The sequence below is a fragment of the Pinus tabuliformis genome, chromosome 2_1 (assembly GCF_031772625.1).
Source record: "Pinus tabuliformis cultivar Carrire ecotype Pingquan chromosome 2_1, CPIR1, whole genome shotgun sequence".
NCBI classification, from domain to species: domain Eukaryota; kingdom Viridiplantae; phylum Streptophyta; class Pinopsida; order Pinales; family Pinaceae; genus Pinus; species Pinus tabuliformis.
In genome coordinates this window covers 884,819,817-884,846,600 of record NC_142299.1, presented here as the reverse complement: position 1 = coordinate 884,846,600, position 26,784 = coordinate 884,819,817, and the positions used below count along the sequence as shown (strand labels likewise).

The window sequence follows — 26,784 nt, the reverse complement described above, 5'->3', positions numbered from 1 at the left end:
GCTGCCCCTAAGTGGGCTTGCGTCAGCCTCTAAGGAACTGGTCACCTCTGCTGGGAATCGATTTGCTCTTCGAGCTGACTCCAACCCTCCCAGCACAGAACGTCAGCCTCTTCAGCAAATTCGGACCTCTACGTGGAAGGCTTTTGCGCTGCTCTATGTGGGCCCTACGTGAGCCCTTCCTGACTCTGCGTCGCCCTCTCTGCCAACTATGTTGCCTCCTCTATGTGTCTCTCTGCCTCTTTACTGAGTATTCTTGTCTCCTAAGAAGATCCTCCATCCAAAAACTCTTTGCCCCTCTTACGAGATCACTACGAAATCACTGGCTGCCTCTAGCTTCAGCTATTCGATCTGACTGATCAATTCTCTGTGTGTCTTCCAAATGACCCTCAAGCCTCCTTAAATAATCTTCTCGTTGACATTCAACGGTCCAGATTAGAAGCTAATCAATGGCTACGATCATTTCTGCTTGATCCTCATCTTCTTCTAGAAGTTACACCTACAGTTAGACTAATACCCATTAGTTATTTTAATTCCTAAGTTTAGAGTTAGGGTCCCATTAAAAATAATTAATTATTTTAATAAAATTGCCTCCGGGTGGAATTTCCCAAAAATCTTTCTGGGTTCTTTGGAATACATGTGCCCAAGCCTCCCTGCAAAATTTGAGACTTAGAGCACATCCAATGCTACCAGAAATCAACAAACTCTTCCTGTTGAAGAGCGGCCCACATCCCTTCCCAATCCGGCAATTTCTCTCTGCCCAGGATACTCTGGACAAATACTTTCCATTCTTCTGAGACTAAATTCAAGGCCAAACTCATCATCTCTGTAGGCAAAGGTGATGATCCTACAACTGCCAATTGATCTCAGAATTCTTGAAGCTTCGATAGGAACGGATCAATGCGTTCCCCCTTCTACATCCTCGCGGATCTCATTTTCTCCTCCAAGTACATCTTTCGCTGCTCGGAAGATCCTTGATACAACGTAGCCAAGGCATCCCACATCTCTTTGGTCATCCCTTTGCCAGCAATGTGACATACAACGTGATCCCTCACTCTGTCGAGGATCAACCACTTGGCCTTCGCCATCTCAGTCTTGTACTTCTTGAATGGATCTGCATCGGCAAGTACAGCTACCACACTATCGACATAGGCTTTGAGATCATGCTCATCTAGAAGGCAGGAGATCCTAGCCTTCCAGATCACATAGTTGGATGCTCCATCCAATCGATCTTGATCTCTCAGCCCATTAGCTGCCATCTCTGCCAACAAAAAGTTGAACTGCTCCCTCTCTCCTCTGTGCAGCTGCTAGGCTAGCCTACGCACTCCCTGCTGGAGTTAGTAGATCTGCTCCTCGCTATTGTTGCTCAGCAACTAAGAAATATAATTCCTTGGCTCGAAATTCACGAAGGAATAAATTCCCCAAAAGTGTCTTCTTCCTTCTTCTGTTGCTTTTCTGACCCAGCAAACGCTACAGAAAACTGCGTCCCACCTGAAGACTGCTCTGCGCTAAATCTACTGCTGCGTTGCTCCCTCTGCCACTAACAAATCACGAACTGGAAATCTTACCTCTCTATCAACTCACTCAAAGAGAGATTTTCCTCGAGAATCTTGCCCCTGGCCTGGACTGCGCAATCCCTCTAGGGATTTGATTTGTTGCCTACGCAGCACTTCGATCTCCCTCCTTCTCTTCAACGTTGGGCTCTTCCAGTCTGCTCTCTTGCTTCACCTGCACTCTGATACCATGTGAAAATTTGGAGACCCAAATCCCCACTACAACAATCTGATGTTATTTCTCCTACATGCTAATTCTCCTGCAAGTTATTTACAGTATTACACAGTAAACATCGAAATAAATACAAATGCAGCCTTCACAACATAAATAATATGTGGAAACAAGTACTGAGCAAGAAAAAAATAGCACACACACAATTGACACACCATTGTTTTTGGACAAATATCCATAGAAAACCCAATGCAAGAAAATCGGTGCAGCAGTTGAGGGTTTGTATTATTATGCAGTAGTTTCTTAATACAATTCTTCGGATGCCCAAACTGGCAATCCTATACAGAGATCTAACTGGACAAAAGATAGTGAGATGATCTCACCCTGTCACTGGAAAATCTGGCACTGATCTACACTGGAGATGAGCCTCTGTGCTGTCCCTGTGCAGTCTCTACGTAGCACTGCGTCACACCTACGCAGTTACTGCGTCACTGCTGTTGGGACTACGTTGCACCTCCTCTTGATCTCCTGCTAGCTGGAAACTTCGGCCCTTTGACCTCCCTGGCTCCGGCACTAGATCCTGATTGTTCCCCAGCAGAAATACGGACTCCCTTTGAAGCTCTGCGTTGCCTCTCCGGACTACTCTTTGCCCTCTCTGCCTTGCACTCTCCGGATTAGAAAAACTTCCTCTAGAAAACTATCCCTGCCCCTCACTACAAGAATCTCCTCAATGATCTCTCTGGCTGCTCTGCATTGCTCTCTTGAGAAATCGATCTCTTGATCCCACTCAATGTGTCTTCCAAATGCCCATCGAAGTCCTTCTTATAATCTTCTCGTTGAGTAATCAACGACCCAGATTAAATTCTAATCAATGGCTCAGATCATATTGACTCGATCTCCGTCTTCTCTAGAAGATTCACACCCAGTTTTATTAATACCCTTTAATTATTTTAATTTCCTAAGTTTATACTTAGGCATCCATTAAAAATAATTAATTATTTTAATAAAACTGTCTCCGGGTGGAATTTCCCAAAACGATTTCTGGGTATTCTGGAATACATGTGCCCTAGCCTCCCTACAAATTTTGAGGCTTAGAGCACATCCGATGCTACCAAAAATCAACAACCCCAACTGGGGAAACCTGCTAATTTGTGTTTTTATTTATTTGCTAGGAAAAATCTCAGTAACTAATTACAAATCACTTGGGCAAAATTCCCTTCTTATTCTTTGTTCCTCAACACAATATCCTGCACACCCTAGATCAATTCGGACTCTCTGTTGCGCAATTGTAGCAACTATACAGGTTGAACTACCTCCTTGCGCAAGCTATCTCAGCCTCCTTAAGTGATGTGCTCTCCCTGACCTCATTCGTTGATCTGGAACTATTTTCTTGAGCTCAAAACACAAATTCTTGCTAGTGCATAATCATATGATTCGCCAAGTCTACGCTCTTCTCTTTATAGGATTGAATTTCTCTTCAACTCAAGTGAACTAGCCCCTTGAACCCAATTCGAACTGTCACACTAAACTCAAGTCTAATTGATATCTAGAACTCAAGCGAACTAGCCTTTCCAACTCGAGTCAAACTACCTCACTAAACTAAAGTCAAACTAAGATAAAATCTCCATGCATACTCGGTTCAATTTATACTATTTTTTACTACAGGAAAATTAGAGAATTTTCCTAAGTCAACACTCAGAGAAGCTAAGATCGCACCTTAACTTCACATGCGGGTTCTTCTGCCAAATATAGTGCACTGCTAATTTTAGCATAACCCTTCCATCTCTAACTTCAATTTACAAGGAGTTAGAAAATATTAATCAACACTTCAAAAGATAGCCCTTTAATGAGCATCTCTAAACAAGAGCAAGTAGACTAAGGTAGGCTACCAAAATGAAAAAGGAAACAAGAGCAATCCAATCTTTGAGTGTCAAGGGCATCTTGAGTAGATCAAAGTGGGGAATATATGACTAGAACAAAGAAGATAATGGACCAACCAAATAGCTATTTGTGAAAACCGTAGCCAAGAAAATCTCTATTATTCAAAGAAAGCAAGGACAACTTTCAAACAATGCAATTATTTCAAAGGCTTATATGAAACATTACAAGTTGATTTTCCAAGCCTGGGACCCCAAGAAGTAGTAAGAAGCCATGTAGATCTATATAGATATTATATGCCATGCAAATCTCTAGAGAAATTATACTGACCAAGACTTCCAAGTCCCTAAGAGTCCAATGTAACTCCCCCACTTCATTAGAAGGCTCACCAAGGCACTGAAAGCCATGGTAGATGATAAATCCCCAAGACTTTTAAGGTTTCCTAAGTAGATTCTGTTACACCACTTAGGAATGCACTAACTCATACCTACTCAATGTATAAAATAATCAATCAAAAAATGATTCTTGGGAATCATCATCAACCAAGGAATACTAAATTAATTCCTAGGCACAGAACCAAAAGTAGTCAGCAATTAGAAACCCAAGACTCTTCTTATTGTCTCCTATAAAATATTAGCCATGGCATTAGCTGTACTCTTGAAAGATGAAACATATAACACCAACTATCATCAAACTCAAACAAATGGGTTTGTGAGAGGAAAATACATTATAGACAATGTTGTGGTTGGCTAAGAGGGAACTGACTAGACAAAAGGCACAAGACAAAACTACCCTGTTTATTGAAATAGACTTTGAAAAAGCTAATGAAAAAATAAAATGGCCTTTTATTTTAGCTATGCCAGAGACAATAAGCTTCATGGCCTAATTTCTAACAGTTGTTTAAAACCTTGTTAACAAGAGCTTTAGCGCATGCTTTACAGTCAATGGTTTATTGCTATGAAGAATTTAACCTTTTCGGGAGCTTTACCATGCTTTACAATCAATGCTTATTGTTATGAAGAATTTAGCCTTTTCAAATCAATCAATAAAGGATGCCCACTAGCACCTGCACTTTACATACAATTACTGGACACGCTAGGCTTCCTCACAATTAAAAAGTGGCAAAAGAAATCATGACATCCTACTCCCCGGTGAAAAAGCCAATAGTTAGTCAAGAGACATTTTGTGATAATAACATAATAGAGTACATAGTTTGGGAAGTTGTGACATGGATTGAAATATTCAAAAAACTTCAAGTTTAAAACCAATTAAATAAATACTTGATGCTTCTACCAAAGAAACTCACATACGTCATATTAGCTAGCGATATACTGATGGTTAGGGAAAGAGCCATAACAGATCTTCAAATTCCTATGAATAACATTTGAATTTATCACATCAATTGCATACCTCTAATAATGACATTGACAGACTAGAAAAAATGATATTGTACACGTAACAAAGTCAACGTTCTTGGCTACTAAATTCCAAATCTATATAAAAGTATCAATGACTAGAATGTTTGCTACTCATATTGACTCCTAGCTAACAAAGCCTAAGTCACTTGACACGGGGATTCGGGATTCGTAGGATTCGGGATTCGTAGTGTCGAATTTGGACACATTGACCCCCCGGAACAGGACACGTAGGATTCGTTATATATTATTTTATTAATATATATATATATATATATATTTAAAATATATATATATATATATATATATATATATAGATTAAAAATTAGATATTTCTTACACAAATTTTAATTAATGATACAAATTTATTGATTTCAAACATAGATCTTCATCTATAGCATGCATAGTACATACAAAATTCAAATACATGTCAGTGGTCACATAAATGATAAATCATGATTCGAAATTCATAACTGAAAGACAACTTACAACTACAAGATAGTAAGATAAACACACTGACAAATTTTTAACCTATAAAAAAATAACCATCATGAATTATCAAAAACTTTAAAATGCAAACCTCAAAGTTTTTACACCATCAAAAACTTTAAAAATGCAAACCTCAAAGTTTTTACACCATCAAAGACTACTTGAACATTATTCAACCCCATTTCATATATAATCTTATCATTATTTTTTAAAATTTATATATCTCAATAAAATAATAATAATAAAGAAGATATTATATGTATGATCTGAAATTTTACAGACACCAAGACAACCCTACATCTCCCCCTCGCAGTAAACATTGAACTGAAATCTTATTCTTGAATTCCCGTGAAGGTTGTCGACGAGATGATCAGATTCATGTTTTGCATTCATGTACTGTTCAGCTTTATCTTTGCTTTTGTCAACAGCATCTCCTTTAACAGTTCAAATCCCATCCCAGTGGTTATTCAAAACATTATCCTGAATAATCTTCCAGTCAAAAATCAAACTACACTTTTTTTAACTGAACTAGTTTAACTCCTTATCTGGCACAATAGATAACTTGTAAGAAATTGCTGCTGCAGTAGAAATAATTGGTAAACAGAAGCCATGAACGACATATGAAAGAATCAAGGTCCTTTGGGTTTTGCAGATTTGAGCAATCAAAACTGTCACTCGAAACTGTGAAAAAAGCGAGTTCTCGGAGTTTCCAGGCAATAATGGTTCTGGTATTTCAAGCACATGTTTTGTTAGAACACAACATACAACAACATCTCTTGAGAAACGTAGAATACTCAAATGCGACTGCCATCCATTGCTGTTAACTTAGCCATACATCAAACATTAATAAAACAATGCTTGCCAAATGATGAAAAGCATGACTGTAATGAGCAATTGCGGCCTTTTTCTAACCCGCGGAAGTCACTTTGCCGCTAAACGAGTCCTGGAAAGCAGGACACGCAGTCCAAAATCGTGACACGATGGCGATTTTCGAGACACGCACAGGATTCGACGTGTCATGTTTTTTGGACACGTTTTTTGGGCGAATCGTGTCCGACACGCCAGATTCAGACACGTGGCCCCTCCCTAACGAATCCAGCTACTTAGAACAGAGCATATGACAAACTCACATAGCTACTTCAAAGTTTCTTAGTGCTCCAAAAGGTACTCTCCAGCCCAGTATGGAAGAGATGTTGCAAGGTTATGTTATGTTATGTAAACATTTTGACTCAGTCAAATTACATAAAACCAAAACAAAACAAACAAAAATAAATTAATAATTATTATTAGTAATTAAAACATTTTGACGGGGTCAAATTGCATCAAAATTAAATTAAATTAAAAAATAAAATTAATAATTAATAATTATAATTATTAATTAAGCCATCCTAGATCCATCTTAACTCTGGATCTATCAAGTGCAGAGAGGGATCAAATCTCTCGAGGTGCAAACCTTTTCTCAAGTTTTGCACTCAAAAAAGAGGTTTGCACCTTGAGAGATTTTATCCCTCTCAGCGCTTGATAGATCCGGAGTTAAGATGGATCTAGATTGGTGATTACTATAAAACGCAAAAAAGGATTTAGTGGAGTTCACTGGAGTACCTGTTGCAGCCCTAAAGAGTTGGGAAATCTCCAAAACAAGTTTTGGTTGTCCAACACAAACAAAGTGGGTATAGACAAAATCAAGGAGCTCATCCCAAATCACCTCAATTTCAAGCTTGGCCTATCCTTAAATAAGTGATGGTGGAGACATTGGTGTTGGAATTGGACCACGCCCTTCAGACTATATGATGAACTTAGTCTAGTGGATGTGTTCAACTTCACACATGTATCAGATTTGTACTTTGTCTCTCTTATATTTTATTCCACTTACCCTTTTTGTCTTTCATGGGTGGCATGGTCTAAATTGATCACTCACTTGACTTGTATTCTATATGTGTAATTTTTGGAGACTCGGTTAAGATGATCATTCTACGCCAACTTTGCTCCTATATAATCTAGATTAGTGCACAACATGTGTACAGTTTCAGCAATCTACCTTTTGTGCTTGCATACTTGCTCTCTTGTTTCTTTTCTTGTAGTATTTGAATTGTTGGAACTCTTCCTTTCTTTAGTCCTCTACCCCCTCTAAGGGTCAATCTAATAGCAGTGAGCATAACACAAGAGCACCCAAAATTACAAGTAGGACTCAAAAGAAGAGAAAGTATTGTATTCCTATCCAGGAAGGATGGTCATTTCGAAGATGAATGTTGACTTATATAAGCAAAAGTCACCAAGATGGCGCAAAGCCTCCTTGCTAAGCAACAACATCCAATCGGAGATACAAAAGATGATGTCACCACTTTCACCAATCCTTTACTTGTCTTGACTCTTGACAGACAAGGATTACACCAGTCATGGATAAAAAGCCCCGTTTACACATAATTGTCTTGACACTTGAGGGAAAACTTGCCTCTATCATTTTGTACAACAACAACTAGAAGAATCTAGTAAGTCAATAATTGGTAGAAGCTTTGAAGCTACTAAGTACTAACCTTCATTCATCCTAAGTTATGCTAGCTTAGGTGGATCAAAGAACTTGGAACTTCCATGTTGATCATGCCAAAGTGCTCCATTACCTTTGTTATTGGACCCTTCCATAACACATGGATTGTGATGTCACTCTACTCAATGGCTTAGAATGAGACATGATTCTAGGAAAGCCATGCCAATTTGGCAGAACGGCAGAGTAGGATGGACACTGTAGCGCCTACAAGCTTCACAAGAACAATAAGGTGCACAAGCTCACCTCTACTTCCTCTCCTACTTAGCTTGTACTTTCTAGTAGACCAGTTGTTAAGAGAGTCAACAAGACAAGTTTATAACTCTATAGATCATCTATTAAATCAAGGACAACAACAAAAGAAAGTTGACTCCCTCCAAAATTTATTATATCACTGACCCATACACCAATGTCTTCGAAGAACCCAAGGATTTGCCTCCCCTTAGGACCCTATAGCACTCTAATGATCCAATTTCCTGGGTTCCCTTCACAACTATCTTGAACATTGCACTTGATTTATGGACAATGCAGAGATAAAAAGGCAGATCACACAACTGTCGAGAATAGTAAGATCAGGCACAACACACAGGCATGTGGATCTCCTGTGTTGGTTGTACCTAAGCAGCAGTAAGAGTGGCAACATTGCATAGGCTACAAGGCCCTTAATGCAGGCCACTGTTAAGAATCAACATCCACTCCCTCAAATTGATGACCTTGATCATCTCGGGGGGGCAAATATTTCACAAAGTTGGACCTTGCTTTAGGATATCACCAAGCTCATTTGGAGCCTAATCACATATAGAAAATAGCATTCAGGACAAAATTCAACCTCTAACAGTGGTTGGCCAGGCCTTTTGTACTGACTAATGCCCCTACCACTTTCATGCAGATCATCAACGACAAACTTTCACCCAGATCTTGGCAGGTTTGTGGTCTACTCGAATGACATTCTAGTTTTCTATAGAACTTGGACATGAAATTTACAGCATATTTGAACACTTTTGGACCTCCTCCACCAACATAAGTCATAGTCTAATATGAAGAAATTCTTCTTTGAACAAACCACTATCCAATATTTGGATTTTTTCAGTAATGAAACAAGAGTTCGCACAAATTATGCCAAAGTCAGGGTTTTGAAGGAGTGGCCTATTCCCACCAACACCTCAGACCTCACAAGTTTCTCGGAAACCATGAATTTCTACAGAAAAATCATCCATCATTACTTCCACATTGGTTGACCACTGAATCAAATCAGCAGTAAGAATACTCTTCAGTAGACTCCGAAAGCAGATTAAGCATTTCAGCAGTTGATGAAAGCTCTATGTTATGCCCAAGAGCCTGCTCTCCCAGATTTGCAATGACATTTCAAGATTGAGATAGATGCTTCTCAGTATACCATAGGCATTATTCTTATGCAAAGAAGACATCCAATAACCTATCAATCATAGACCTTAATCCAATCCAAGCTCAACTACAACCCTTATGACAAGGGAGATTCTATGTGTTAGTCCAAGCAATCAAGCAATGGAAGCACTACATCCCTGGCAAGGAAACTATCCTCCATACTGATCATCCACCTCTTCATTTTTTGAATTCATGGTCTAAAGTTAAGGAACAAAGGCACTCAAATATGGGTTTCCTACATCCAGCATGAACAATTTCATTTAGCCAGTAGACACAAGGAGGGTAGCTGCAATAGAATGATTGATTTACTCAACGGGCCTCCTACCAAGGTCCTTTACCTTTCACATATAAGATTTGCAACATATGAAGAGTGGAAAGACCGATATTCCACTGACCCCTATTTTATTTGCATCATCGAATCCATCCATGCAACCCACAGTGGATAACCAGGATCCCTTTCCTAGACTATAAAATCCAGGATGGCTTGCTATACAAGTTGAATCAGCAGTGTGTCCCAACTGGACCAGCTCACCTTTTTCTCAAGTATGCCCACTCTTCATCATGTGGAAGCCATTTTGGTGTGCAGAAAACCTTGTTGCACCTACAGCAACATCTTCAGAGTAGTTTGCAGAAGCCCTAAAATGGCCGCTTTCATCACCTACAACAACCATTAAGTTGCAGTGTTAGTTCCAGCATATTTAGAGCCATTTTGGCCAACCATTGATCATCATTTATGTTTGTGACCCCAGATTTCTAGGTCACTTTTAAAGTTATGGTAGAGGCTACAGGTTGTTTATGGTTGGGTGGAGAGTTAGAGTCCTAACCTCAGTTGCCAGTCATTTGAAGTTAATGAAATAAGTTGCTTACTTGTATAATTGATGTATTGAAAAGTTGAACATTGTTGTTGTGTGATGCATTCATGTTTTAACATTGTTAATGCAGGAATATGTTATTCTTGTCTATCTATGATAAGATGCTTTATGTATACGTGAAATTCTCATGGTTATAAGGGGCCTGGAGACCTTTGTGTTAAGCTAACACGTTCATGAAACACAGAGTTGAATGTAAGGCCATGTGTGTTGTGGAATGCAGTTCGACTAAGCTGGCACAAAGTGTGTGAATTTCCTCACGAGAAGTCTCGATCGACGATGGTCTAAGAGGGTGGTTAAAACAGTGTTGAATGTTCATTAGAAAGAATCTAAGGCATGAGTCGAATGGTTTGAGTCGTTTGATTGGTCTTGTCTAGTTGAGGTAAGTCGACCGGTTTAGGTCGTCTCAACTAGTCTTATCTAGTCGAGGTAAGTCAACTAGTTGGGTCGTCTTCAACTAACCCTGCCTCGTCGTGCTATGTCGAGAGATAAGTATATTGCCTAAGTAATTAGAAATGGGTAGATTTATGCCATATGAATGATTTTATCAAATGAATGACTACCAAGCCTTGGTTTTTAAATTATAAAGCCAAGGAAGCATAGCTCTATTTTATATAAGTATATCTACATGTGCATTGAAGGGTCACGCTGAGGCCTTAGAAGCCCAGAAGTATAACCATGTTTATATATATATATATATATATATGCGCATTGCTAGGTCAGGCCGAGACCATATAGCCCCAAGAGGGGTAGCATTGCATCAGATGCAAGCACTAAGAAATGGTCATTGATGAAGTGTTACAGGGTTGTGCTAGAACTGAAGAAAACTTGGAAATTTTTCTAAGTGTTGAAGTGATTAAAAACAGACTAAGTTTTGCCTGTGAGACCTACTAGGTCAGGGGTTTCGCAAGTCAGTCAAAAGATGCAACTCGGTGTGAGTTCAAGCGCGACCAAAGAAGCAAAATCGAGCTAGTCGAGTGAGACCGCCTAGTCGGGCCCGGTTGTTGAGGTCGAATGTCAGGACCACAATTGTGTATACAAGGTGTTCCTCGCGATGAGAACCAACCCCAACTCTCTCTCAATGCGGTACCCTTGGCTCCAGCAAGTTGGGCGTTAGCTTGGTCGAGCCCATTAACCATTCGGCCCAAGTCAGGATCAGGGTTCCAGCCAATGTCATGACTTGTGTTTTCAGAGTGGGTTGACTACCAACTGTACACAAGCAAACTTGTACCATGTGGATCTGTCCACGGTGGCAAAGCAACCACGTAGGCGGCACGCGAGATGCCATGTGGGTGACACATGGGTCCACTGCTGATGTGGACGGTTTAATGGGGCTAACTTGAAATGGCCTTATCTTTCAATCCACAAGTCAGATCGAGGCAAAAATTATATCGTCGGAAGGATCTCAACGAAACAAACACGATGGTGTCATTTGTTTCTAGTTTCAAGGTAGTTGAAGAAATGAGAAATTTTATGACCCCATTTCCATCATTGAACCTTCGAGATTGGGTCATCATAGCAACTGCTTCCTTCTACCTTAGTATGGGCTAGGGATAGTAAGGGTTATGTTACAATTTTATATTTGTAATTTTCTAAGACCACTCTCCACCAATTTTGTACTCTCGTACTATCTAAATACAATATAGTGTACATCATTTGTACAATTTGGCAATCTACCTTTCGTGATTGCTTACTTGCTCTCTTGTTTCCTTTATTGTATGTGTGTAATCACAATTTCACATTACTATTACTACATTCACGTCACAATACAACTAATCGGAAGCATATCATTAGATGATCTAAGTTTCCAACCAATGCCAATGGAAGAGAAAACAAACAAAAACAAAAAGTATGTGTTAGTTCTCTGATAGGATTCACAATTTACCAGAGTATGGAAAGCAGCAATACCCAAATGGCTATCTTCACTTGGCTCTTGATTTTTCAATGCTTGGCCCTAGGACCCAAGCTAGTCAATATCAACAATGACAAGGGCGAATCTTCACAAACTTGTTAAGGCATTTCCCAAAGGCCCAAGCCATATGCCTTAGTGGCAAATTACATTTTTTTCTATGATCTTAGATATGCATGGCAACTTCCTAGAATTGAGACAACATCTTAGTTATGTAGAGAACATAACAATGCCATATACAACCATTCTTTTGTCTCTAAAATCCTATCTTCCACTCACTACTCTAGTATTGTCCTTTATGCCATGTAGATAGAAAACCAAGTTGTAAAAGATTCATGGAGCTCAAGGACTTTCCTAATCTAGTCATCCATTTGGGGAAGACATCATGTACAAATTAGAAATTACAACCAAAGGAGGATTGGGCAACAAGAAGTCAGGACCGCATCAAGTCTTAGTCTAAGCTCTCACAAGATCAACACCAAGCCAAGGCACACTACCATTTCTAGTGACCGAACTGAACATCAAGTTAGCAGGAGTAGCCAATCCCACAAAATAAATACCCCACTATCAAACTTGTCATCTCTATTTCAAGTCATCCAAAGTAATATGAGGAGGACCTGTTGATTTTTGGTAGCATAGAATGTGCTCTAGCCATGAAAATTGGTGGAGAGGCTAAGGCACATGAGATCTCCAAGACCAGTAATCGTTTGGAGAAATTCCACCCAAATGAAAAGATATTAAAATAATTAATATTTTTAATGGGGTTCCTAAGTCTAAACTTAGGAAAATTAAAATATTAATGTGTATTAATATAATATGGGTGAGAAAGTTCTAAATAACGAGGATCAAGCCAAATCTAATCTTAGTCGTTGATTAGGGACTTAATCGCAAACGTTGAATCGTCAACAGGAAAAGTATAAGAGGAGGCTTGAGGGTCAGTTGGAGATACACCAAGAGAGATCAGTGAGTTCGATTTTCTGAGGCGAGGTTTGCTGAGGAAATCGAGCAAGTGATCTGTTGCAGCAAGGGGCAGTTCGGCAGGAGGCCGAGAATACATAGCAGAGAGGTAGTGAAAGTGTAGAGAGACAGCACAGAGCCAAGGAGGGCTAACGCAGAGGCTAAGGAGGCTAGCACAGAGGACGTAGAAGGTCGTAAAGCTGACGCAAGCAGCGCAGAGGGCTGCAGGGCTGACGCTGGGCTGAAGAGGCTGCGCTAAGGAACTTCGGTGAGGTAGACTGGGAGCTGATCAACTAACGCAGAGCCGTAGGAGGGTGACGCGGTCCCTGGAGGGTGAAGCAGAGTCATAGGAGGATGACGCAGTCCCTGGAGGGTGACGCAGTGCCAGAAGATAGCTTGGAGCAGCTTTCGTTGTCCAGCTGAGGAACAATCGAAGTTACTGTGGGGCCAATCATCCAGTTGTTGATTAGCCAAAATATCTGTCTCCTGAGAAGGTACTACTGCCGAGGATAATCTCTGAAGGGTAAGACATTTCTGGCACACTGGATGTATTCAAAAATCTGCATAATAATAAAACCCTCATATCTGTTGCACCGATTTTCCTGCATTGGGTTTTACCAGGGACGATTGTCCAAAAATAACGGTGTCCCTTGTGTTGTCTCAGTTTATTTCAGTTGTTGATCTACATATTTGTGAACGTTGCAATTGTGTTTATTTCGATGTTTATATTATTAAATAATTTGTTAATGTAAAGAACAAGTAGGAGATAATAAACCAGATATTGCAGTAGGGGTTTCTGATGTATTAGATTCAGAAATTTTCATATGGTATCAGAGCGATTGCAGATCATAGGAGACTAAAGGCACCAGCCGTAAAATATGAGAGTTTGCAACAGAGAAGCAGCTATCCTGAGAGACAGCGTTGTTCCAGAGCTAGAGACGTAGAAGGAAGAGTGACACAGTGCAGAGAAGGTAACGCAAAGGCTCACGCAATGCATGCATCAGCATTTTGAGCCAGGAAGGGAAGACACAGTAGCTGGGAAGAGCCCACGCAGTAGCTGCGTCAGCAGTCCAGGCCAGCACAGAGGCAGAGGGGGGGTAGATCAGGCCTACGCAATGCCCTGTCATCTTTCTCAGCCAAGAAGGATTGACGTTGTGGCCAGGAGGAGCTAATCCAGCTCTCACTGTGATTGCACAGAGCCAGAAGGGCTCAGATTCTTCAGTTGTCGGGGCTAAGGGAGCTGTGTAGATTTTGATTTGAGGCGCTGGTGAGACGTTGTATCTGTCAGTGCAGAACAGCGTCTAAGGAGATGAAACCAAGGTAGAGGGAAGCACTACCTCGACAGATTTCTAGCCAAGAAATCTAGATCCGGGTTGTAGCGGCAAAGGAGGATTGGAGAGGAGTGGTTCAACAGTTGGCCAAAGGATTTCCAGGAGGGAAGTCGAGACTCAGAGGGAGTCTAGAAGAGGAGCAGAGATGGTAGTAAATGGATTGAGGGATCAAGACAGATTGGACGGGGCTTCCAATTTTGTCATCTGGAAGGCCAGGATCCTGGCAATCCTGGATAAACATCGCATCAAGGACTATGCCTTGAAAACCGTAGCTGTCCCAGTTGACCCTAATGCTAATGAGAAGTATGAGGAGGCCGAGGCAAAGGCGAAATGCATGATCCTAGATGGGGTCAAAGATCATGTCATACCACATATTGCTGAGAAGAACACAACAAGGGAGATGTGGGAGGCGCTGACCACCTTATACCAGGGCTCTTCCATGCAGCGGAAGATGTTATTAGAAAATCAGTTGAGGTCATATCAAATGCAGAAAGGAGAGGAGATAGACCCATTCCTTCTCAGGTTGCAAGGAATTCGCGACCAGCTTACTTTCGTGGGGTCTACACTAGATCCAAAGTTCATGGTCAGGACTACCCTGAATGCAGTCTCTGAGGAGTGGGAGACGTTTGTCCAAGGCATTTTGGGTAGAGCAACTCTCCCCAGTTGGGAAGAGATGTGGGCAGCTCTTCGATAGGAAGAGATCAGGAGGTTGACCAAGGCAGGGAGTAGTGGTAAGGGAATTCGAGTCAAGAAAGAGGAGGAGGAGGATGCAGCACTAGCATCTGCAGGACAACAACGGAAGAGGAAGAAGAAAGACATCTCCAAGGTCAAGTGCTTCAATTGTGGGGAGCTGGGACATTATTCATCTCAGTGCCCCAAGAAGAAAGGCAAGGGAGAAGCTTCCGACTCAAAGGCAGCTCCAGCAAAGGCGAAGAAGGATGTCGACACTGATGACAATTGTGCATGAGTGTTCATGCGCCTCTAGAGAAGAGGTGGAGAGACATAGCGCTGTAGTCGAGAGGACTATAGGGCACGGGCAGGATCCTTGAGGTACCCAAACTCTTGGATCACATCCAGCTACAGGAACCCTTAACGACAATAGCATGATGACAGGTGTCGGGTGGAGCAAGGTGTGATGGAGCGACAAGGCAGTGCTAGAGTGCAGAAATCTGAGGTAGCGCAGTGGAGGTTGCAGCAATGCGAGAGGCACAGAGGTGTTTGCAGCAACGCAGTAGTAGCAGAGGGTGCACATGATAGCAGCAGCGGTAGCTTCAGCATCACGAGGCTTCCAGATTGACCGGGATGTCAGTGTTTGGGTGAAGTCAGTTACTTACTTCTCGGTAACTGAGTTGCAATGCAACAATTAGCAGTGCTAGTGTTATGGGCAGCATGATGCAGCATGTTGAGAGGGAGTTGCAGTACAAATGTAGCAATGGCAGTGGCAGTGTCATGGGCAACAGTACAGGAAGCAGCAGCGCAGGGGATGTGAGGCAACAGGCCAAGCATCAGCACAGGTGCCGATGCGGAAGATCAGTGTGATGCTTCTATGATGAAGCATTACTAGAGCACATTCCTTGCTAAGAGGGAGCGTTGATTTTTGGTAGCATCAAATGTGCTCTAGCCATGAAAATTGGTGGAGAGGCTAAGGCACACGAGATCTCCAACACCAGTAATTGTTTGGAGAAATTCCACCCAGATGAAGAGATATTAAAATAATTAATATTTTTAATGGGGTTCCTAAGTCTAAACTTAGGAAAATTAAAATAGTAATGTGTATTAATATAATATGTGTGAAAAAGTTCTAAATAAAAAGGATCAAGCCAGATCTAGTCTTAGTCGTTGATTAGGGACTTAATCTCGGCCGTTGAATCGTCAACAGGAAAAGTATAAGAGGAGGCTTGAGGGTTAGTTGGAGATACACCAAGAGAGATCAGTGAGTTCGATTTTCTGGGGCGAGGTTTGCTGAGGAAATTGAGCAAGTGATCTGTTGCAACGAGTGTTGGAGACAATGTAACTAGGTTCGATCTTCATAAATGCAATTTTGATATTTGTACTTATTCAAGAAAAGAGAAATTATTTTTGTATTATTTGTCAATGAGTTTCTTGCTCATTGAAAATAGGTTAAGCACATTTTGAAGTGCTTCTAGAGAGTCAAAGTCAAAATGTAATTATGAAAAGACCCTTTGAGGGCATGTTACATCATGTAAGTCATCATACAAGGTCAAGGAAATAACTCCAAGCATGGTCAAATCCTCTCCAAGCACCAACGAAGTCTACAAGCAGTTGCATAACGAATAAAAGATGAATTATAAATGAAACTGTCAAGTCGGCTTTAGAGACAGTCAAGTCGGCTTCAAGGAGGAGGGACAAACCTCTATTTATAGAGGTTGTCCACTCCTCATTTGGATATATAACATAAGCTCTGAAATCCGCAAAGAGAAGGGTGACAAGAAGGTTGAAGTAGCCGAGATAAAAGGTCTAAAAGAGCAGCGAAACAAGGAGACTGAACAATGAAGAAGAAAAGGATTGTCTCTAGGGTATACACACAGTCACACGTGCGAAGGAGTAAGGGACAGACTGCGGCCAGATCAGCAGCAAAAGTGCAGTGACATATCATTTATGGTTTGGGCTAGAAACTAGGCTAACAAAGGTCTCCTACTCCAGCGTTGAAGGCAGCCTCACAAGCGAAGAAAGAAGGAGAAAACAACGAGGGATATGGGACTGTTCTTAGGGTCACACACAGCCACACGTGCGAGAATCTGAAGTTGTTCCTGCGGCTAGGGCAGCAGTAAACTACAGTCACACATCCACCCTTGGTTGAGGCTGAAACTAGGCCTACAAGGCCTACTACTCTAGCGTGGAAGAAAGACCTTCAAGCGAAGAAGAAGGGCACTCCAACGAAGAGGGAAAAGAGGCTACAACAGTCACACGTGCGAGGTGCAGGAAGGACTTGACAGCAGTTTAGGGCAGCAGCATAAGAGACCTAATTCGGATGAGCAGTTGGGTCTACAAGGTCTCCTAAGGACAGCAAAGAAGGTCCTCCTTATAGCTAAGAAGAGGAGCCCTAATATTCTAGGGTTTCCTAACCTAGAGGACAAAGTGTTGGAAGACAAAGTGCCGGAAGATGTGCCGAAAGTGACAATGCAGAAAGAGGAAGGATTTGACTCATGCTTGGAGGAGATCTTAGTCAAGGGTCTAGGGTTTGGCAGTTGTTCAAATAAGAAGCTTCAATAAGAGAAAACTTACAAAGGGTTTCCCTCTCAAGAGTGGAGAGGGTTTGTCCCTGGTAGAGAGCCAAATTTTGTGTTCTTGTTATTTTGTTTTTGGTAGCAGTTTGATGAAGCACACTAAGAAAAAGTAAAAAGACTTCACAAATTGTTATCAAGTCTCAGAGAATCATCACAACATTACTTTGCCCTAGATTCTCTAACAGCGAGGGGCAGTTCGGCAGGAGGCCGAGAATACATAGCAAAGAAGCAGTGAAAGTACCGGAGAGACAGCACAGAGCCAAAGAGGGTTGATGCAGAGGAAACCAAGACTGACGCAGAGGCTAAGGAGGCCAGCATAGAGAACGCAGAAGGTTGTAAAGCTGACGCAAAGGCTAACAAAGGCAGCGCAGAGGGCTGCAGGTCTGACGCTCGGCTGAAGAGGTTGCACTAAGGAACTTGTGTGGGGCAGACTGGTAGCTGATCAGCTGACGCAGAGCCGTAGCAGGGTGACACAAAGCCGTAGGAGGGTGACAGTCCCTGAAGGGTGACGCAGTGCCAAAAGATAGCTTGGAGCAGCTTTCTCTGTCCAATTGAGGAACAATCGAAGTTACTATGGGGCCAATCATCCGATTGTTGATTAGCCGGAATACCTATCTCCGGAGAAGGGTAATACTACCGAGGATAATCTCTGAAGGGTGAGCCATTTCTGGCACCCTAGACGTATTCAGAAATCTGCATAATAATAAAACCCTCATATCTACTGCACCGGTTTTCCTGCATTGGGTTTTTCCGAGGACGATTGTCCAAAAATAACAGTGTCCCTTGTGTTGTTTCAATTTATTTCAGTTGCTGATATGTATATTTGTGAACGCTGCAATTGTGTTTATTTCGATATTTGTATTACTAAATAACTTGTTAATGTAAAGAACAAGTAGGAGATAATAAACCAAATATTGCAATAGGGGTTTCTGATGTATTAGATTCGAAAATTTTCACAGGACCAACATTGATCTCCAAGGCACCATTGAAGAATCCATAGGGGCAAGACAACCACAATCAAGAGTTGTTGGAGAAGCTGGAGTCTAGACTATGGTGAAAATCTAATGACCACAGCCTCCTTTGCCCCTAGCATATTTTATGGTGACATGCAAGTAGTCAAAGAGCCATTATTTTGTAAACATTGTTTCATCATTCATGTTAATTTTTTTGGAAATTTGTGGATATTTATGGTGGGAATGTAACCTCAAAGGCATTTTGTGTTAGTTTTTGGTAGCATCGAATAGGTGTTCTAGTCTTTATGATGTCCAAGAGGCTAAAGAACACAAGATCTCAAAAACCCATAAAAGATTTCGCCAAAAAAACCTTAGAAACACCTCAATTAGATTAATTAGCCATAATTAAATATTTCCTAAGTCTAACTTAGGAAAAGTGGTTAATTAAATCAGATTAATTGAGGAAGGTCGATTTTACTCTAGAGACTTCTGGAAAAATTAATTGACGGGGTCAAGATGATCATAACCATCGATTGAGATGTGATCATGGTCGTTAGTTTCCCAACATAAGATTATAAGAGCAAGGTCGATGGGGTTTGGAGAACATGTCGAGTATCATTCAAGTAGTTTGACTTACCCAGTTACAGTGATTCAGCAAGGGCACAGTTGAAGCTAGGGAGTGGGGAGACACCAGCAGAAGGGTTTTAGCAGAAATTGGGGAGAAGATTTCCAAGGGAGATTTCCACAGAGTTCTAGTATTCTCAGAGTCGGAGAGAAGGCTGAATTTATTCTGCAGAGAGGTTGTGTGAATCTTCCAGTGCGCAAATCTAGGCAGCAAAGCGATCTCCAGTTGCCAGAAACAGGTTTTGAAGGAAAAGCAAGTTGCCTAGTGCAAGTTGCAGGCGGACGAAGGGGTTGCAGGAACAGCTTTCAAGTAGTACCTCGAGTTCCAGTTGAGCCAATGCGCATTTCCAATTGCCAGTGCACAGAGCAAGAGAAAATGTGAATTATTGGAGGAGGCCGAGTTGGTTTTTGTAGAGGAAACGTTGAGTTTCCAAATCGATTTGCCAGTTGAAGTAGTGGAGAAAATTTTATAGAGATTTGCCAATGTTAGGAAAGAAAACCATTGTACTCTCTAATTTGTTGAATAACAATAATAAAACCCTCATCTGTTGCATTAGTTTTCCCTTTGGGGTTTCTCCAGGGACTATTGTCCAAAAATAACAGTGTCAAAATTCTTAGCTTTTGTAGCATCGAATGTGTTCTAGCCACGAAATTTGGTGGAGAGGCTAGAATACATGAGATCTCCAAAACTCAGAAATCATTGCTGGAAATTCCGCCTAGAAATGACTTAATTAGATCATTAACCAGTTTTTAAATATTTCTTAAGTCGAAACTTAGGGAATATGGTTAATTAATCAGTATTAATTAAGTCAAGGCGAGAATCATCTAGAAACTCACAGAGCGATCCAGAGATGATCCTAACCATCGATCATGTTTTAATCTTGGTCGTTGGTGCTCCAACAGAGTATTATAAGAGGAGGTCGATGTGGTGATGGAAAGATCACTTGAGACACTTGAGTTGTTTGATTTCTTGGCAAATCGATTTCCAGAGTAGTAGCAGTCAGTTGTCGGAGAGAGCTAGAGATCAAAGCAGTGTGTGAGGGGCAGAGACAGTGAGGCTAGAGGAAGTATTCCAGATCCAGTGAGTGCATTTGCAGAGAGGCAGAAGAGCCACAGAGAAGCTGACACAGGGGCTACGCAGTAGCTTCTAGAGGCAAGTTTGATTTGCTAAGAGGGAAAGACGTCTTCAGTTCCAGAGGCCGAGAAGGAGTCCCAAAGTGCGAGAGAAGCATTTTCCCAGCCAGCAGAGGGTAGAACGACTTCATCAAAGACTAATTAGAGGCTTGACATCAAGCAAACTGCGCAGAGCAGCGTAGAAGCTGACACAGAGGGTCAGAGGGCCGAGTTTTTGAAGGCAAGTTGTGTCGGGGTTTGCCTATGGAGTGAAGAAATTCCTCACTAGATTTTTGCCAGTATTTTTCTCTGTAGGATTGCCAAATTTCAGCATCCAGTTGTACTCAGAATTTCTCACTACTGCATAGTAATAAAAACCGTCACTATTGCACTGGTTTTCCCAAGTTGGGTTTTTCCGAGGACATTTGTCCAAAAATAATTCTCATTTTATGTGTGTGTGCTAGCATTTCTCAGTTTCGAGCGCATTATTTTTCTATAGTATTTTATTTGTGAAGGTTGCAGTGTATTTATTTCGATATTTTCCGTAGCAGATAAATTGTTAGATTAATTAACAATTAGGAGAAATAATACCAGATGCTGCAATAAGATTTCAGTTGTAGGAATTTTCACAAAAATTATTGTGTGTGTGCATTATTTCTTAGTTCTAGTATTCTATTTTCCACAATGTTTTTTTTGTGAAGAACTGCAGTGTGATTTTATCAATATTTTTAGTTAATAATTAGCAAAAGACAAATAAACTGCATAAGTTAGGAGATAAATTTCCAGATGTTGCAGTTCGTGGAAATTTCACATTTTGTACCCAAAAGAGTGTTTTGTAATTTCACATGATTGTGAGTTGGATTAATGTGAAATTTCCTAGAAATTGCAGCAACTGGAATTCATTATCCTAACTGATTATCAGTTTATTTGTTATACGGCAAATAATGAATAAATCACACTGCAATTCTTCACAATAAAAATAATGTTGCGGAAGTAAAATCGGGAACTGAGAAATAGATGCACACATAAAAATCAACACAATATTTTTGGACTAAATATCCCCGGAAAAACCCTGAAGGGAAAACTGGTGCAGTAGATGAGGGTTTATTTTATTATTATGCAGCAAATCTTTGAGAGTACAATAATCTGGATGCCCAACTGGCAATCCTCCAGCAAATTTCTAGCAAAATATCTAGGAGATAATTTTCTCCCTCTGCAAATCAACTCGACATCCACTAGCCTAGTCGAACCCCACTGGAAAACTCACTCTGCCTGGAATTCACATTGCTTGGCCTGGATAATATGCACTGCCTACAAATTGGCTCCAAGTGAGTTGTCCAGCCTCCCTCTACCCCTAGAAAATATCCGCTCTGCCTCCCAGATGATCTCCCGGCCTTTGGCAACTACAACAACCCCTTTTCGGCAACTCGCACTGGGGTTTTTGGCTGCTCGCACTGGCTTTTGCAGCCCTATTTGCAGATAATTCGGCCTCCTTTCTCTTGCCAATCTAGCACTGGAGAAACACTGAAAAATTCCCCAAAATCCTCCTCCTGAATTTTCTATTGCTCCCTCTCTCTAACTCGAACTACGCCCTTGCTGTATCACTACAACTAGGTAGCCCGATCTGCCTTAGCTAACTCGCTCTCCCTCTTGTGTCTTTCTCCATCATATCGACTTGCTCTTATAATCTCTCGTTGAAGCATCAACGGCCAAGATCTAATCATGATCGATGGCTAAGATCATCTTAGACTTGATCCAAGTCATTTTCTGGAAGTCTCTAGAGCATAAGTCGATCTCCTCAATTAATTCTCATTAATTAATCAATTTTCCTAAGTTAGACTTAGGCATTTTTAATTATTGATCAATTAATTTAATTGAGTGGTCTCTAGGTGTTTTCTCCTGAAACCTTTTCTGGGTTTTGGAGATCTTGTGTTCCTTAGCATCTTAGACACAAATCGAGACTATAACACCTGTCCGATGCTACCATATCATCCAAAAACTAACAATTAATGGTAGCTTTCCTATGGTTTCCCATGTTCTTATTGCAGAAATAACCCTATACATTAAGTAACATCATTATGATATTAATGAAAGCTACTAAATAATAATGAAAAATAAGAAACATAATCTGCAGGTTTTTATTACTTCCCACAGACAGCACCCAAATTCCATCTATGTATTCCACACACATCATTACACACTTGTAATGACATGGTACAGGAATGGGGACAAAAAAGTTACTAAAAAATAGAAAAATAAATCTGAAGCTTTTCTTTATTTCCCACAGACATCATCCAACTTCCATTAGTGTTTTATCGGAATCACACCATTTTCACACACAGCATTACACACTTGTAATGACACTGCAATGGAATGGGGACCAAGAGCGACTTTGAAAACATTGACATTCCCTTTTGGATGCTGTGTCATGATACAGCTGAAGTACATATCCTGATCACATAGGTATAGTAGGCATCTCCTGGCTATGTCAGGTGGTCAGAAAGGGTCCCACAGCAGCAATCTGAACCCATAGCATTTAAAAGCTCTTTAAAAAAACCTAAAATCCCTTAGAAAAAGCAGAAGTGAAATGAAAAGCCAAAACATAATTGCCTCCTTCCCTCTTTCCAAACCTGCCTCATCACTTTTCAATCTCACCTTTAGTATTTTTTATTTTAAAAACCCTAATAATGCCCTAACCCTGTACCCCAAAATTTGGAAAAAAGCAAGCCATGTCTAGTATCTACATGTGCACACACTGGTATCAGGAAACCTTGTAATATAGTCTAGTATATCAATAATCACACCATGAACTGTTGGTATAAAAAGCAAATGATGATCATAAATTGAATCTAAGAGATAGTATAATGAACTTGGGGTCCTTCATATCATACTACCTGCATTAAGTTCCAGATGTGAAGAGGAGCAAAGGCAATCAGGGAGAGTCTTGATCAGCGTTTAGTAAGTTAGATGGATTAGATACGAATTACAACTTACAAAGATTTCAGAGCAAGTAGATTAAGCATTCAGATAAGTGAAGAGCATGCCATGTGGAGACATGGAGAATACCAACCATGAAAGTATTGAGGAAACTATCATTCGTACAAAGCTTAGACACTATGTCAATTGCAAAAACAATAGCTTTAAATGGAACCTAACATCATTTATGAAAAAGAAAAGGCAGACCTGTAAGTGACAATTGCAGGCATTGTTCTGGCTTTCAAAAGCGTATCTAAATCAACTCGAGGATTAAAATTTCTCACGTGATCAATGCGAAGCTCTACACAATCTGCACCATGGATCCGTGCCAGCTCCATTTGAGACAGCATCTCTTCCACAGACTGAGCCACTAAGGGGATGCACAGAAGACAACCATTTTTAACCATTTCTGCCATCTTTAATATAGAATGTTTGTCAACCAGCAGCTGATCGCTATCAACTTAATGCTCTTCCCCAGCCTTGATCACAAAATCTTCAAAGATATCCCAAGCTTTTAGTGAAAAAAATGCTACATAGTTGGTAAGTACTAGCAAGATACAACAATAGCTAGATGATCATTTCTCATTCATCTGTATCCTTAAGCAGAAGAACCTGCTACATGCACAAACAACAAAGTTACAAACATTAAGAACCTTGATCCAATGTACTGAAGACGCACTAGTTCTACCTTTGCATTTAAGAGATTGCAATCTGTGCCTAAAATGTAGCCAGAAGAAGACTAACAGCCGATATGATTCTGACAATGTAGATATTAGATCTTGCAGTTGTGGAATGTTGCCAACGAAACAAATACAGTAACCCACACTAATATTTCAACCAGAGGTGATGCATTAATGATCAGGAAAAAAATTAAGATACATAATCAACCCATGGCAGGCAATCATTGAGATTTATTACATCATTCTACTATCTATTTCAAGGGCATTAGATGCAACAGGTCACCTTGAGAACATGTCAAGTGTTAAACATGAAACAGGACCTATTAGCTTTACATGACACAGATCACACTCAACAAACATAAACAGGACAGGATAAACGTCATGAACATCAAAGGATGTTAACCATTTCACCTGGTATTATCTTAGCTATTCAAATTCCCAAAGTTTTCTCTAAGTATTATGTTGACCGAGATGATGATTTCCACTGGTTTTGTCTAGATACAGTCATCTCTGGGCACCTTCCTGCATCAAAAATATAAAAGATTGACCCAAATCGTGGATTAAGGCAATTGGACCTAACGAAGCTCATGAGAAGATGAACTTGGTGAGTCAAGAAAAAAGCATAGAGCATGCAAAACAACTCCGAAATTGGGGATAAACAGAGAAAATAGAGCATCACCGAAGAATTTTAAGCAGATGCGGAGTGCAATGAATACGCATTGAACCATTTAAGAATAAATAAGAAACACCCATATCAATAATGAAAGCAAAGACAATATTGCTGAAATAGCCAAGCTCAGATCAAATATGTGAGAGGAGAAAAACACAAATAAAAGCAGGCTTTCAGGCATGAAAATTTAAATAATACATTTAAGCATAGACATAGATATTATAGCGGATATTCAATGCTACTCCAGTGTTTTTTCTTGTCTGGATTTCGACAGTGATGACGCCGGATTCGACCATGTAAACGCCAAAGGAGGAAGGATGAAGATACAGAGAAGACTCTTATATAGAAGAAAACATATAGGCATATACATGAAAAATGAAAAAGTTTAGGGAATTGTTTAATTTTTAAGATACAACAATAGCTAGATGATCATTTCTCATTCATCTGTATCCCTTGGAAATCAAGCAGAAGAACCTGCTACATGAACAAACAACAAACATTAAGAACCTTGATCCAATGTACTGAAGACGCACTAGTTCTACCTTTGTATTTAAGAGATTGCAATCTGTGCCTAAAATGTAGCCAGAAGAAGACTAGCAGCCGATATGATTCTGACAATGTAGATCTTAGATCTTGCAGTTATGGAATGTAGCCAACGAAACAAATACAGTAACCCACACTAATCTTTCAACCAGAGGGTATACATTAATGATCAGGGTGAAAAGTAAGATACAATAATCAACCCATGGCAGGCAATCATTGATATTTATTATATCAATCTACTGCCTATTTCAAGGACATTAGATGCAACACGTCACCTTGAGAACATGTCAAGTGTTAAACATGAAACAGGACCGATTAGCTTTACATGACACAGATCACACTCAACATTCTAAACATAAACTGGACGGGATAAACGTGATAAACATCAAAGGATGTTATCCATTTCACCTGGTATTGTCCTTGCTATTCAAATTCACAAAGTTTTCTGTAAGTATTATGTTGACCCAGATGATGACTTCCACTGGTTTTGTCTAGATACAGTCATCTCTGGGCACCCTCCTGCATCAAAAATGTAAAAGATTGACCCAAATCGTGGATTGAGGCAATTGGACCTAACGAAGCTCATGAGAAGATGAACTTGGCATTAGGTAAAGCGAAAAAATTAGTCATGCATCTGCTGCTATTTAGACCTTGACATTAGGTAAACAGAAAAATTGGGGTGAGTGGGGCAGTTCCCAAGCAGTGTGAAGAAAAAAGCATAAAGCATGCAAAGCAACTCCAAATTTGGGGGTAAACAGAAAAAATAGAGCATCACCAAAGAATTTTAAGCAGAAACAGAATGCAATGAATACGCATTGAACCATTTAAGAATAAATAAGAAACTCCAATATCAATAATGAAGGAAAAGACAATATTAAAGAAACACCCAAACTCAGATCAAATATGTGAGAGGAGGAAAAAAAGGCAGGCTATCAGACATGTAAATTTAACTTATACATTTAAGCATAGGCATAGATGTTATACCAGATATTCAATGCTACTCCAGTGTTTTTTCTTGTCTGGATTTCGACAGTAATGACCCCTGATTCGACCATGTAAACGACAGAGGAAGGATGGAGATACAGAGAAACACATATATAGAAAAAATACAGGCATATACCTGAAAAATGAAAAAAATTAGGAAAAAAGTTAATTATTAAGGGATTAGGCGGCCACCAACTGCAGAGTTGGTGATGGTCAACCCTCTTTTCCACGTGATTGTGAATGCATTCCAGATATTCTGGTCAGTAGGCATTGGTATTTGATTGGTATTTGAAACTTTTCTCTGTATTCTGTGACTTGGGGAAGGTTTCTAGATTAGACACGTTTTTGGTGATGGCTTATGAATACCCTCCAAGAGTTCGGGTATTACGAATTTTCTATTTTCAGTAGGCCGGAGTTCATGCCAGCGACTCATTGAAATTTTAGTTGGAAAAGGATAGGAAGAAGAAGAAGAAATTA

At 40.3% G+C, this 26,784-nt stretch overlaps 1 protein-coding gene across 5 annotated transcripts in view; it reads right to left on the bottom strand.

The window, feature by feature from the left end:
• LOC149203487 (bifunctional 3-dehydroquinate dehydratase/shikimate dehydrogenase, chloroplastic-like) overlaps positions 1-26,583 on the bottom strand; it is a 233,068-nt gene extending 206,485 nt beyond the window's left edge. Inside the window, exons 1-3 of one of the 5 annotated variants that reach the window (XM_089403456.1) lie at positions 26,308-26,583; positions 24,522-24,632; positions 23,638-24,042 (exon numbers count right to left, since the gene is read on the bottom strand). In XM_089403456.1, the coding sequence (XP_089259582.1) occupies positions 23,638-23,846 (209 nt within the window). In that variant the 5' untranslated portion in view covers positions 23,847-24,042; positions 24,522-24,632; positions 26,308-26,583. Of the gene's footprint in view, positions 1-23,637; positions 24,046-24,521; positions 24,633-25,322; positions 25,483-25,731; positions 26,103-26,307 lie in introns of those variants that run through there. The other 4 variants (XM_089403454.1, XM_089403455.1, XM_089403457.1 and 1 more) reach the window with 4 other exon arrangements.
• Between the last annotated feature and the right edge of the window lie 201 nt (positions 26,584-26,784).